Source organism: Natator depressus, chromosome 3, assembly GCF_965152275.1.
Source record: "Natator depressus isolate rNatDep1 chromosome 3, rNatDep2.hap1, whole genome shotgun sequence".
In the NCBI taxonomy this organism is placed as follows: domain Eukaryota; kingdom Metazoa; phylum Chordata; order Testudines; family Cheloniidae; genus Natator; species Natator depressus.
Window position 1 is genome coordinate 184,186,293 of NC_134236.1, and position 14,008 is coordinate 184,200,300.

The window sequence follows — 14,008 nt, forward strand, 5'->3', positions numbered from 1 at the left end:
AGCCGCCACCCAAAGCCACCAAGCTGCATATCCAACGCCACAGCAATCGCTAGGGGACGGGGCGGAGTCCTAGTCGCGTTGCACCTTGGGACTTGTAGGCGCTCACAGATTCTGCCCTGCCCGGCGAGGCGACTCAAAGGCGCGGGTGAAACTCCAATCCCCATGATCCACTTTGAGAAGCCGCCAAGCCGGTTCTGTGAGCAGCAGGCTTAGCTGTGCGCGTTGGGGTTTCCAACCGAACCTCTCCGATTCTCCAAAGCCGCTTACGACAACTCACTAACCTTCCCGCCCACATTGAGTGGGGCGCCAGGGCTGCCTAGGAAACATGCCTGGCCGTGTGCGCTGGAGACTGAGCACTGGGAGGGGGAAGGAGGGGACGCCGGCCAGCCAGCCAGCCAAGGGAGTGCTCCTCTCCGTGCTGCCTGCGTGAGCTGTACTCGCCTCTGTCGCCACTCGCCTCGGAGCACACGGACCAGGCTGCGGAGAAGAGCGCTGCTGCCAGGTGGGTGACAGATAGCGACCGCTTGGGCGCGCTGCTTTGGCTGTGGGCTTTAGTGTCAGGTCACATCCCCCCGCTACCACTCCCTAGTGGGGCACGGTGCCCTGTGTTATACCTCCTCCCCACACACGGAGGAGCATTGCTTTGGCTGTGGGGTTAGTAGTGTCCGCTCGCTCCCCTGGGGCACGGTGCCCTGCGTTATTTCCCCCACCCCCCCACCCCCGACAGAGGGGATCGTTGCTTTGGCTGTGGGGTTAGTATCCACTCTCCCCTCTCGGGCACGATGCCCTGCGTTATTGCCCCCCCTCCCCCCCGGAGATCATTGCTCTGGCTGTGGGTGTTCGTATCCGTTCATCCCTGTGGGAATATTTCTCTGGCTGGGGGTATTCGTGTAAGATTACCTCCTGTGCAGGATGATGCCCCGTTTTACTCCTATGGGGAATATTGCTCAGCGTGTGACATGAAGTTTAAAGCTCCCCAGTCCAGTCCCCTCTGTGGAGTGTTGCTCTGGGGGACAGCGCCGGGTTATACCACCACCATGGACTATTGTTTTGAGTGTGATGACGGATTATATTCCTTGTGTGGAGTATATCTTTGTGTGTGATGCCAGATTTTACCCTAAGGGTCGTATTGCTTTCAGTGTGGATTCATTGATAGTAGGTTATGTACTAAGTGGGGAATATTGCTTATGTGTCTGGGGGGAGGCACCACTGAGGAGTACTGCTGTGGTTGTGAGGTACAGTTTATATTAACCGATACCAATACACTCTGGTTTAGTTTGTTAATATAAGGTTAAATGGAGGATAATGAAGTTAGAGGCATATTCTGTGGAAAATGCATGGTTTAGCCTTTTGCTGGTTAGTTTATTCCTATCCTCCCTTCCATCTAGTACTGAACACTGTTATCTGCATGAGTCTTTGCTTTTCTTCTTCTCTGATTCAGAAATCTCTCTCTGACGTTTGTGACTGGCTTTTTGGTGAATGAGTGTGGTGTGAGGTGAATGTTACAAAGGATGTGGAGAAACCACACAGAACGGATACGAACTAAAAAATTAATTCCGGCTTTAGGGTAAGGAAAAGGAAATCATGAAAGTGTGTGTTGGCGCAGGGAAAAAATTGTTATTCCAAAACATGGTAGTAAACATTTTTTTAAAAATGCTTTCTTGACTTGATGGTAAATTGAAATGTTTTGGTGGCTGCAAAATGGACAGTGTTTGAATTAAATTGTTGTTTTAGACTCCGAGAGAGCTATTTTTTTAGGACGGAGCGGGGAAGAGGTCATCTTGTTTGGATGTATTATGTTAATTCTGTTTCTCTTGAACATTATCCTGTATGCAGATTGACAATTGCAAATGAATTATGGTGGAAAAGCTGAGAAGGATTCCGTATAACTCGCTTAGAACTGACAGAATAAATTCAGATTTATTGCTGGAAAACCCTTACACTTTGCATTTTAAGTTCACGTTTATTTTACATTTTAAATATACTTTTTTTCCTTTTTTATTTTCAGTTTAAATCTACAGACATAAATTTTAAAAGGGAAAAATCCAGAAAGCCTCTTTTTGCAGGAAGACAAGAAAGTGCATTAGAGGAGACACAGCCCGGACTCATCTCCAGGTGGTGGTGACATCCAGAAGTTACTTTGCCTTTGGAAAGAAAAGACCTGTGTGACATTAATTTACGTGTATGTGCATTATCCCCCTTCCTCGCCCCAGAAGTTGTCTGGGCTGCAAAGCAGCGGGGAGGCTGCAGCTGCTTGTCTCGGGCAACAGAAGATTATGGTGCCAGCACAATAGTAGCAGCCGCGGCAGGAACAGCAGCAGCAGAAGCAGCAGAGCTGGTCCGTGAATGTGTGTTCTGATTAAAATCAGCATTGGAAAGTGCAACCTGAAAATTCAGCAGCTAGGCAGGAATTGGTAACGTTTAAAAGAGGGAAACATTTTAAGGGGGGAAGAGGGAGGGCGGCACTAGGTTTCGTGTGTGCTTGTGGGAGTCGGGGTTGATTATCATGGCGGATCGGACAGCTCCTAGATGCCAGCTACGTCTGGAGTGGGTTTACGGGTACAGGGGTCACCAGTGCCGCAACAACCTGTACTACACGGCAGGCAAGGAGGTGGTTTACTTCGTGGCTGGAGTCGGGGTGATTTATAACACCAGAGAGCACACCCAGAAGTTCTTCTTGGGACACAACGATGATATTATCAGGTAAGGGGGGGGGCAGACAGTCGGTGTGTGTTGGGGTTAATAGGGAGGGGCGGGGAGAGGAGGACTAGTAAGTACCTCCTCCTCTACTCACCTCTGAGCATGTTTCTGTAATTTTAGGGAGAAGCACAGGTTGTCATCAAAGGCCTGGGTGAAATCTAGATCTGTCTGGATCCTGCTGATCTTTTTTGTATTGAAGCCCCCAAATTGGAACGCAGAATAGAAAATGAGTTTAGCCTCTCCTACTGCACCACAAACAAACAAACAAAAAACACCACCACAACAAGAAAAATCAAAAAAGTTTAGTGCAAAAACTTTACTGCAAAACCCCTGCCAATTTTCGGTCCACAGTCCCTTAATGATAATGTCTAAATAGAGAATATGGTGTAGATGCTACTCTTACAGCAATAAAATCTGGACTCCAGACATCCCAGTTCAACAGTATCACAAATGCACCTGAATCCTGCCATTTTTTGGTTCCCACACTGCCAATTCCACTTCAACAAAGAACAAGTTTAGTTGCTCATGCCCCAGGAAAATTGTGTGCCAGTGCATTCTGTTGCAACAGAACTACAAAAGTCCAGATTCAACACCTGAATCCTGGATTAAGCCAAGTTTTCATCTCAGTCTCTCAAATTCTACTGCCTAAATAGAGAATGTGTTTAGCCATGCCTGCTGTACCTTAAGATGTGCCCTAGCATTGCAAAAATTTGGATTCAGTTTCTGGGTTCAGCTGGATTCTGCCAAATTTTGTTCACAAACACAGAAATTGTATCAACAAAACAGAGAACAAGTTTTGCTTCGACTATTCCACCAGAGAAATCTGGACCCCACTACAAAAAAGCTGCATGGACTGCTGAAGCCAGCTAACTGTTGGCCACCTACCATTTTTTTTAACACCTAAATTTAGTATAGATGAAACTTCTCCTACTCAAGCAGAGTAATCTGGAATTCAGAATAGTACATGATGAATCATGGTGCAACAGTGCTGCAGAAAACACATATCCAGCAGTTGAACGTCGGGGTCTCCATCTAGGTTTTGCTACTGAATATGCAAATACTGCAATTGTCAGATAACCATACTGGAGTCATAGCTTACAGAAATCCATCTACCTTATACAACATGATGTCTTTCACTATCACATACATATGTTAGTTGGCTCATTTACCTCCCTCCTTTCATTGGGTGCACTTACAAAGTTCATTTTGGTTTTAAAGGTATTCCCAACCCATGCGGCATTCTTTATTTAAATTTTATTTCTTGAAATGCTACTACCTCTAAAACCAGAATGAACTTTTTAAAAGCACCCATGGTAGTTCATTAAATGCCTGGTACCTCCCTTTTATATTGCTGGTCATTTATTTATTCCTTAGAAGCTAGAAAGTATAATAATCAAGGTCCATATTTAGCAATGTATATATGAGTTTTATTTTAATACACTCATTCAAAGCTTTGATTTTGTTGCATTTCCATCTGCTAAGGAAATAGTGTCCTGATGATTACTATTGTATAAATTGTATGGCTGGTCATTTATGGAACATTTCAGAGGATTGTTTCCAGCACACTGCATATGTACTAAATTTTGATGATAAAACAGGGGGAGGGTATGTAGGTGTTAAGCATTGGCATTTTGACACTACATGCTAGTTTTATTCTAATTGTAAAGGATAGTAGTATGCAAATCAGTTATTTAAATCAAAAAGCTGTTTGAGGACTAGTCCTGTGGTTAGCGTAATATGCTGGGATTTGAAACTACAGTTCAATTCCTGAGCTGTTAGGGCTGATAATTCTGCTGAGTCAGAATGTTCCACTCCTGGAGGTGGCAGGAGTATTTTGCATTGCTCAAAATGAGTGCTCTGTTGCCAAGTAAATAGCAGCATCAGTGGGATCCAAATAGGCGTTCCATGTTTCTCTTCATGGCCAAGGAAGGTTGCTGGGATGAGGGGCTTAGGAAAAGACAAGTCTTCTGCTGATAGAATATTTTTCTTTTTGCATTTTTAATACTTGATGCCTTTATTCCTTTGGTACATTTTGTGATTCTCATTAATAGAGAATTCAGGCACAGCATCCAATATAGCCACTTTTTAGCTGGATGTTTACTGGTATGATAAGCAGTGAAGTGCTTAATAAATGTTAACATTTAAATTGTCACAGTTAGGCGTCAGAGCCAACATCTTATTGAGATGAATGGGCAATAGTTCTCTAGTATTTCCATTGGTGCTATTGTTTTACTTTTTCTATGTCCAGACTCATGACAACAGTGAATAAATTTGCAATATGAAAGTTCATTGTAACTAAAGGGGTTTGTAACTTTTTTTTTTTAATTAAAATGAAACTTTACACTTTGGAAAATACTGCAGAATTAGTATGAAGGCCTTGAATGTGTGGTTTTTCTGCCTCCGTAGGTTCCTATTGGCTCCATTTGTAGCGAAAGCTTTCAGGGATGTACTGTTTTTATGAGAGTTGGTGAACCCTATAAAAACATTCATAGAGATTGAGAGTTACCATCCCACTTTGCAGTGTTTTACCAAAGTCATGGGCATCAATGTTTTTCCATAATGAAAAGGTCACATGTTAAAAAAAAAATTAATTGTACTTCCACTAGTTCACAAATTGCCCTGTCTTTGGCTTTGTGTCAACATCATGCAGTGGATACAGTTCATTTTTGGCTAAGTTAAACAAGAGCCTCTTAAATTACACTTAGAGTTCAAATTGGAGGTGGGGAAAAGTAGTGATACTTTTCCAAGATCCAACCCTCCCCGCAAATCAATTTCTGTGCATTTGAGACACCACTCTTGGTGGAATGTCTAGATGTTCAAAATATGATCATGTGGGCTCTGCTATGGTCTTTCTTCACAGAGGGAGGGAAATAAATGGTGATATTCTCCCAAGCACCATCTACTTCTGATGGAAAAATGAGATGTCAATCACAGTAGATTGTGCTGTCTTCATAATACAATTCTCCATCTCCTTTATGTGCTTTGATCAGCTGTGAAATAATTAATGATGTTCATATTTAAATTATTATTGTTGTGAGTGTGAGCCATCACATCATTGTGGTGAATAGGGGCAGTTCACACCTCACAGGACTATTGTTACAGTCTCTCTGAAGATTCAGGCAGACATAGAATCATAGACATCAGTCATAGACATCAATTACATTTGCGCTTTTTATGGTTTTCTTCATAATCAGAGGGTTTGAGATTTACTTTTTTTTTTAAATTAAAACATAAATTCTGGAGCACAAGATACTACCACTGTGTGGCTGGCTAAGGGTACAGCATATTGCTACCTATGCACCAAAACCTGCAAAGACTTACACACATGACTTACTCCCATTGAGTTCAGAGTTACTCACATGTGTAAGTTTTTTCAGAATTGGGCCTGTTGTGAGCTGAATTCAGGATGAGTTGTAACACTAATCCATTCAGATGTTAGGGTCATCATCTGGTTTGAGTAAAGTGAAACTGTGGGTTTGAAGCGGACAAGTTATAGTGAACGGCAAACAAAGTAAATACAAGTATATGATGGAATAAGTTATGTAACTTCATTATTTTAAGACTTCTTCCCACAAAATGCTTTTTCTCATAAGAGAAATAACATACACTTTTAGGTCTTAATCTGCAAGTAGATGCACTGGTATGGGTCCTCTTTTATGTAATCCCTTTAACTTCAATGGAAGACCACATAAGTGCAAGAGTCTGGGGCCCTAGTTTTGACAGTAATTGAAGTCTTTCAAGAGAACCTCAGTTTTCCTGGCACTTGCATTTTAAATTATTTGTTTAGCAACTAGCATTGTCATCTTTTTTCTATCTTAAATGAAATGTTGAGAGAGGAATTTTATCACTAAATTTGTGATAATATGTTAAAGCTGGAAACATCTTAATAATAATGATAATAATAGTAATAATAATAATGATACCTTACTTTTATCTAGAGCTTTTCATCATTAGATTCTAAGGGAGGTAAATATAATTATCCCCATTTTACAGATGTTGAAACTGAGGTATAGGGAGGTGAAATGAGTTGCTCATTGTCACTTAGTAGGCAAGTGGCTGGTGTCCCAGGTTAGTGCTGTACTCTTAGGCCATGCTGTCTCTCTTTCTTTAGTCTGAAGGTGTCCAGAATAGTAAATTTCTGCAGTCTGTGCATACCAAAAAGAAGTTTACCGTGGGAAATAGTTAAAATATATTAATTTCATCAGTTTAGATTTTTTTCTGTATAGTTTTTAAATGCAATTGATAATTTGATTATTTTTTAAATTGGTGCAATGTCTGAAATTGCATAGTTAGTCTGTAAACACAGATACTTAATATTTTGGGTTCTAATTGGTCAAATTCATCTCTAGGGTAACTCCATTGTCTGATCTCATAGTTTACATTCCACAACAAAATACAGTCTTCTGAAACTTGGAGAAAAATTGCCAGTGGCAGCAACATAGTCAGAATTTTGGGATTTCTAGATCTAAACTACATTTCCAAGAATTTCTACAGTATTTAACAGTTTCATAATAGCTTTGAAGTTATTAGAGGTTTTTAGAAATCACACTGGTTTTGTTGTTTCTGCAGTTCTTAAAACACAGTATGACTCGTAACTGTGTTTGCCTTGACTGATCTGTTGAATACCTAAATAATATAATTTTATATGTCTACAAGACCACATTTGTATTCTAGCTGGGAAAAAAATAACTCAGCTGTGAGGCAGGAAACCACAAATCACACCACATTTACTATAGTTTTTTTATAGTAATCTGTGCCTCTGGATATTAACTAGAAAGCCAACCTGCTAACCTCTGGTAACAAACCATGTTATTTATGTGAGAGAAACTGCAACTTAATAATAATGTGGGATTTGTCAGAACAACTCTGTAAGTACTATGGTATATGCGTTCCACTGTGCTGACATGCTAGGAGGTTAAGATACATTGCAAAATATTGACGTGCCACCGGTGATGGGTTGAGTGAGTAGATGGAGGTTTGGTTTATTTCTTACAGTAATCATTTCAGAAGATAGAAAACATAGAGAATGACTACACATTTTTGCCGGGTTGATAGGGTTGTGAAAAAGAAATGTGATGCTTGAATCAATGCCATTTGTTCCTGGGGATATTATATATTACTGTAGAGAAAAAAAATGAAGACAAAGTCATGGTCATCAACCACCTGGAGTTAAACCATCTTTCTTTCAGTGGATAAAGTACAATATTTTAAAAATTGTGTATTGTAATAATGTTATGTTTACATGGAGTCTCTTATGCCCAAAGATTCTAAAGTACTTAACAAACTTTACATACAGTTATTGTTTTTTATAATGGTACCTGCTGACGAATGTTCATCACACAATGATAACCAAACTACTACAGTTATTTGCTATGCTACCTGCAGGAAAAACTGACCTGTAGTTTATGGTGACTTTAATAGCAACCAATGCACATAAAGCACCACTGAAATGCAACTTGCTTTGGGGTAGGCAAGTGGTACCAATTGGTACAGCTCATTGAATAATAGCAATAATTTCCTGTTACAGTTTTAATGGTAACCCCCAAACTGTTTCAGTTCAAAAGAAAAGACTTAGGAAGAACAATAATAGAATACCATTTATTTAAATATTTTTGGATGTTTTCTACATTGTCAAATATATTGATTTCAATTACAACACACAATACAAAGTGTACAGTGTTCACTTTATATTTATTTTTGATTACAAGTATTTGCACTGTAAAAAAACAGAAATAGTATTTTTCAATTCACCTAATACAAGTACTGCAGTGCAGTCTCTTTATCATGAAAGTTGAACTTATAAATGTAGAATTACGTACAAAAAAATTGCATTCAAAAATAAAAAATGTAAAATTTTAGAGCCTGTTAAGCCAGTCACTCAGACAAACAAGTTTGTTTGAATTTGCAGAAGTTCTTGTTTATGTCACATGACAGTCAGAACAGGCATTCTCATGGCGCTGTTGTAGCCGAAATCACAAGGTATTTATGTGCCAGATGCACTAAAGATTCATATGTCCCTTCATGCTTCAACCACCATTCCAGGGGACATGTGTCCATGCTGATGACGGGTTCTGTTCGATAAGAATCCAAAGCAGTGCGGACCGACACATGTTTATTTTCATTATCTGAGTCAGATGCCACCAGTACAAGGTTGATTTTCTTTTTTGGTGGTTCGAGTTCTGTAGTTTCCGCATTGTAGTGTTGCTCTTTTAGGACTTCTGAAAGCATGCTCCATACCTCATCCCTCTCAGATTTTGGAAGGCACTTCAGATTCTTAAACCGTGGTTCGAGAGCTGTAGCTATCTTTAGAAATCTTACATTGGTACCTTCTTTGCGTTTTGTCAGATCTGCAGAGAAAGTGTTCTTAAAATGAACTAGATGTGCTGAGTCATCATCTGAGCCTGCTATAACATGAAATATATGGCAGAATGCTAGTAAAACAGAACAGGGGACATACAATTCTCCCCCAAGGAGTTCAGTCACAAATTTAATTAACACATTTTTTTAACGAACATCATCAGCATGGAAGAATGTCCTCTGGAATGATGACTGAAGCATGAAGGGGCATACGAATGTTTAGCATATCTGGCACGTAAATACCTTGCAATGCTGGCTATGAAGTGCTATGCAAATACCTGTTCTCACTTTCTGGTGACATTTGTGGCAAATTGCTGGCACTACTTTGATGGGTCTCGCACTTTCTCTTCTTGGGGAGGGTTCAGGGCACCATTTCTTGCCCCTGAACTGGGGTATTAACTGCCCCACTAGTGTCCTAGAGGAGGGGAGTGGAGAGGGAGGGACCTGGGCCTACCCTGTACTCTGGGTCCCTGCCCAGGGGTCTAGGGATAGCAGTAAACCGCTTGAACTAGTGGTTCCTTCCCCTGGACTACTTCCCTCTCCTGCCCTTCAGCTCCCTTTGCACAAACCAGGTGTCCCTTTACCTAGGGTCTTCGTCTTCTTAGCCCACCACAGCACTTCTCCAAACTCTCCTGTGCTTCCCTCCAAACCGCTCTCTGCTCCAACACCAATCCACTCTGCTTCAACTCCTTCCCCGTCTGATAGAAGCAGGGGGGGTTTTATTAGGTGACTGGCTTCAGGTGTGCTAATTGGTTTCAGGTGCTTTAATTAATCTATAGCAAACTTTCTTCCCTCTACAGGGAAGAAGGCTCCTTTCTAGCCCTCTCCTGCTGCCCTCTGGTCTGGGCTTTCCTTGCTTTTTGCCCCTGCTTTAGTTCCCCCCCGTGACCGGGCCAGATGCTTTTTCTTCGGTTTTTTTTTTTTTTTTGCTGCTGTTCGAGTGCTGGTCGGCTGCCAGCTCGCCTGCCAGCCCCCCCCACGCCTGCCCTCAGACGCTGCTATTGCTTCAGCTGCAACCCCCGGCGGAGGGGGGAGGACTGCCAACCTCCTTCCCAGAGGAGGGGAGTGGACACCCCCAGACCCAACCGTTTTGCTGTTTGTTTGTGGACCCGCAATTAATCGTCTTCTTATCTTTGCTTGGCATTTTTGGAATGCTCCACAAAGACCGGGAGAGAAGACAGCTGACAGAGACATCGCCCGGGAAAGCTACAAATCATCGTGGAGGGGGCCGTAAGACTGAGTAACTTTTGAACTGTACTCTCATGTGGGGGAAGTTTGACTGTGTCTTAACTGCGTTTGTAGGGCACAGGGGGTGTGGCACGGAGCTGCCCCTCGATCCATTGGTGCCCCCCCCAACACTACTACAACCGTCATGGCTCCCCCGCCGTCCGTCCCTGCTGGCAACCTGCCATCTGCCTCTAGCCTCAACTGCTTGCTTTGAATTCCATCATCCGGACCAGACACAACAGCTGACCAAACGAGACTTTTGGATAAACGCGCGTGGGTCCGCGTCCCCTCCCCCCCGGACTGCCCATCCCACAGTTTGCCCCTACTACCTGACCCAAACTCCTGTTTCCTTCCCCTGTCCAGTCTGACCCATTTGGCCCACCCCCGCCTGCAGCCCAACAGGGAGAAGTGGTTAATCTGCTTCCCCCTCCCCCCTCCTCCTTCTGGTGTCTCCCCATCTCTCCCTGCTCATGATGGCGGGGAATGAGAGGGGTGAGGCCCCTCTAACAACCTCAGTTGCCCCTCCCCCACCTACCCCCCTGCCTAACCCCCAAGCCCCCCTCCCCACCACTGCTGCCAAAACACCTGCCACCGCCCCCGCTGGGGCATCGGCAGCCGGAGGCACTGGGGCGACTATTGCCACTACTACGCCCACCGCCCCCCCAGATTCTAGGAAAGCCCCCCCAGTTAGCCGGAAAGGCCAGGGTGCGAAGAAGGGGAAGGGCCCCGCCACAACCACCAAGCCCTCCATGACAGAGGCTACCCCCACCGCTGTGGCCTCATCATCGACCATGGCGTCCCTCCCCGCTGTTCCCTCCACCAGCTCTGCGAGCGTCCCTCCCCGGCCCCCAGGGCATATGCCCGGGCAGTGGCAGCCCCCCCCCCACCTGCCGCCTCGTCATCTCGCCCACCCACCGCCTCCGCTACCATCAATAGTGGCCGAGGGCCCTTTCCCACCATGACCAGGAAGCATGGCGTCCGTTGCCTCCTGGTGCCCCCCTCGCCCCACGTGGATACCTACATGCAGGCGTTGGCGAGGGTGGTAGGACCCATGGCTATCGTGGCGGCCTCCAAAATGTACGGGAAGGTCGTCTTTTTCTTAGCATCGGAGGCTGCCGCCCAGGAGGCGGTGGAGAAGGGCCTGGCGGTGGGGGGGGTGTTTGTCCCCCTGGAGCCGCTAGAAGACCTGGGCGTCCGCCTAGTGCTGACCTCCGTCCCTCCTTTTCTACCCAATGCCACCCTGTTACCCGCTCTCTCCACCCTGGGGAAACCCGTTTCTGTCATCAGCCCTCTCCCATTGGGCTCCAAGGACCCCACCCTCTGTCACGTCCTTTTGTTCCGCCGGCAAGTGCAGCTTCTACCGCCACCAGCGGCGCATGACGGAGAGGCGCTCGAGGGGTCCTTCCTAGTCCCCTACCAGGGAGCCTGCTATCGGGTCTACTATTCCACAGGAAGAGACTGCCCCTTGGTCCGGCGGGGAGGGGCACCCGAGACCCCCAAGACCTGGCAGGACATCGGCTCTGTCGTTGCCGGCGCCCCTGGCTCCCCGACATCTGAAACCACCTCTCCTCCTGCTCGATCCACCGCTGCTCCTGCCCGGGCCCAAGAGACGCCTCCCCTACAACGCCCAGACGAGCAAGGGAGCCCCGCCCTTGCTGTTAACAATCCAGCAAAGCCTATGGAGGAGGGTGCAGCAAAGATATTACCGGGCATAGGAGAGGGCCCGCCCCAAGGAGAACCGCCCCCCCATGTTGCCTCACCGTTACCCCCCCGAGCCTCTGAACCATCGCCTCTGACCCCCGACACGACCCCTGCTAACCAGCCCCCAGACGATGCTATGGAGGGCTGGACCCTAGTCCAGGGAAAGCGAGGCAAGCGGAAGGCTCGAGCTCCGCTGCACCCATCCGATGCAGAGGCCCCCCGGAAGATCAGGAAGGGAGGCACTGACACTGAGCCTTCCGCTTTGCCCACGAGAGAGATCCATCCGCCGGTGTCAGGAGGGGAAGACAAAATAGCACTGGAAGGTAGAATCTCCCCTCCACGGGAGACCCTCCCCTCCGAGACCTTCTGCCCGAATATCACCCAAACCCCCCGCGAACCCCGAAGCGACCGTCATAGCGGGCGCCAGAGGGGAGTCCCCCGGGGTGGCAGAAGATGACCTTTCCTCCATGTATGGGGAGATCGAGGCCCTAGGTTTGACCCCGGTCACCCAGGGAGAGAATGACCTACTGCCGGCTGGCCTCGATCTGGGCAACCTTACCCCAGTCCCCCTTTCCCCATGCTCCCTCCCCCTAACCGCCTTCCTGGGCGAGCACCCTGCAGAAGGTGGTCCACCACCTGAAGCCTCGGCTGCCAAATCCACCACAGAGCCTGCGCCTAGCATCACTGGGAGCCCCCTCCCCACCCCCTTAACCCTTGAATCTGTTCGGGAGGCACCACCTCTTAGCTGCTTGCCTCCCGAAGCCCAGAGCCTCGCCTCTGCCCCCACCCCCGCCCCCACCCCCACCCCTGTCCCTGCCCAATCCACCTCCTCCTGCAATGCTATTGCCGCCCCTGGGGTTATTTCTTTCCCGTTTTTTGCGGATCCCCCTCAAGGAGCAGCCTTTGCATTTTCCTGCCGCGACCCATTAGGAGCTGCAATTTTCCCTCCGCCATCCTCTTCTACCCCAAGCCTTGAGAAGGACCTAATAACTTTGGCCTGTCAGATGCCCCGTTGGTGGTCTGCACCCTGCCTGCCCGCCTCAGCGGACCACGAGGCTGCACCAAGAGCCCCACCAGGGAATAACCCGGAAATCGCAACCCCACCCCCCCATGAGCTGCGAAAAGCGTTGCGACAGTTTTTAGAAGACATCCATGGCTCCCGCAACAGGGTACAGCTAGCTCTCCAGCTATGGGGGGACTTTGATCACATCCTCCAGGCCACAAGGGCCCTTATAAAGGAGGGTAAAGGGAAAGGAAGGCACGGTGCTGTGGCCTACGGGCGGGCCCGCAGCTTCCGTGACGATTTACTCACTTACGGGATGGGTCACGGATTGTTGCGCGACCCGCTGGGGGCTGCGAACACCCCCGCCAACAAGGAACCCCCACCCCCCAGCCCTCCGCATGATGCCCCTCATTATTGCAACTTTGAACACCAGGGGCTGTAGGATGGCTCTCCGCAGGTCCCAGGTGCTCTCTTACCTTCGGGAAGGGGGGTACTCTGTGGTTTTCCTGCAGGAGACCCATACGGATCCGACCGCCGAGGACAGCTGGCGGCTGGAGTGGGGGGACGGGGTCTACTTCAGACACTTCACGATTTGAGAAGCTGGAGTGGCGACCCTGTTCTCCCCCAACCTATGGCCCGAGGTGCTAGGGGTCACTGAGGCCGTGCCGGGCCACCTGCTGCATCTCCGAGTCCGTATGGAGGGGCTCGTGGTCAACCTTGTCAACATCTATGCCCCGGCAATGAGCCCGAAGCGGCCGCAATTCTATCAGTGGGTGTCCGACTTCCTCGGCACCCTAGATTCTCACCAGTGCTTAGTCCTGGGAGGGGACTTTAACACCACCCTCGAGGAACAGGACCGCTCAGGGGCCGAGCTGAACCCGGCCGCTGCGAACATTCTCCAAGAAATAGTTGAACATCACTCCCTAGTAGATGTCTGGCGTGACCACCACCCAGATGACACTTCCACGTTCACCTTTGTCCGGGTGGAGGCCCATCGGTCACACCACTCTTGGTTGGACC

General features: G+C 47.1%; 1 protein-coding gene across 3 annotated transcripts in view; it reads left to right on the plus strand.

The window, feature by feature from the left end:
* Positions 1 to 202: 202 nt before the first annotated feature.
* EML6 (EMAP like 6) overlaps positions 203 to 14,008 on the plus strand; it is a 340,990-nt gene continuing 327,184 nt past the window's right edge. For 2 of the 3 annotated variants that reach the window (XM_074949465.1, XM_074949466.1), the window contains exons 1-2: positions 203 to 502; positions 2,009 to 2,703. In XM_074949465.1, the coding sequence (XP_074805566.1) occupies positions 2,507 to 2,703 (197 nt within the window). In that variant the 5' untranslated portion in view covers positions 203 to 502; positions 2,009 to 2,506. Of the gene's footprint in view, positions 503 to 1,441; positions 1,568 to 2,008; positions 2,704 to 14,008 lie in introns of all 3 variants that reach the window. The other variant, XM_074949464.1, reaches the window with a different exon arrangement.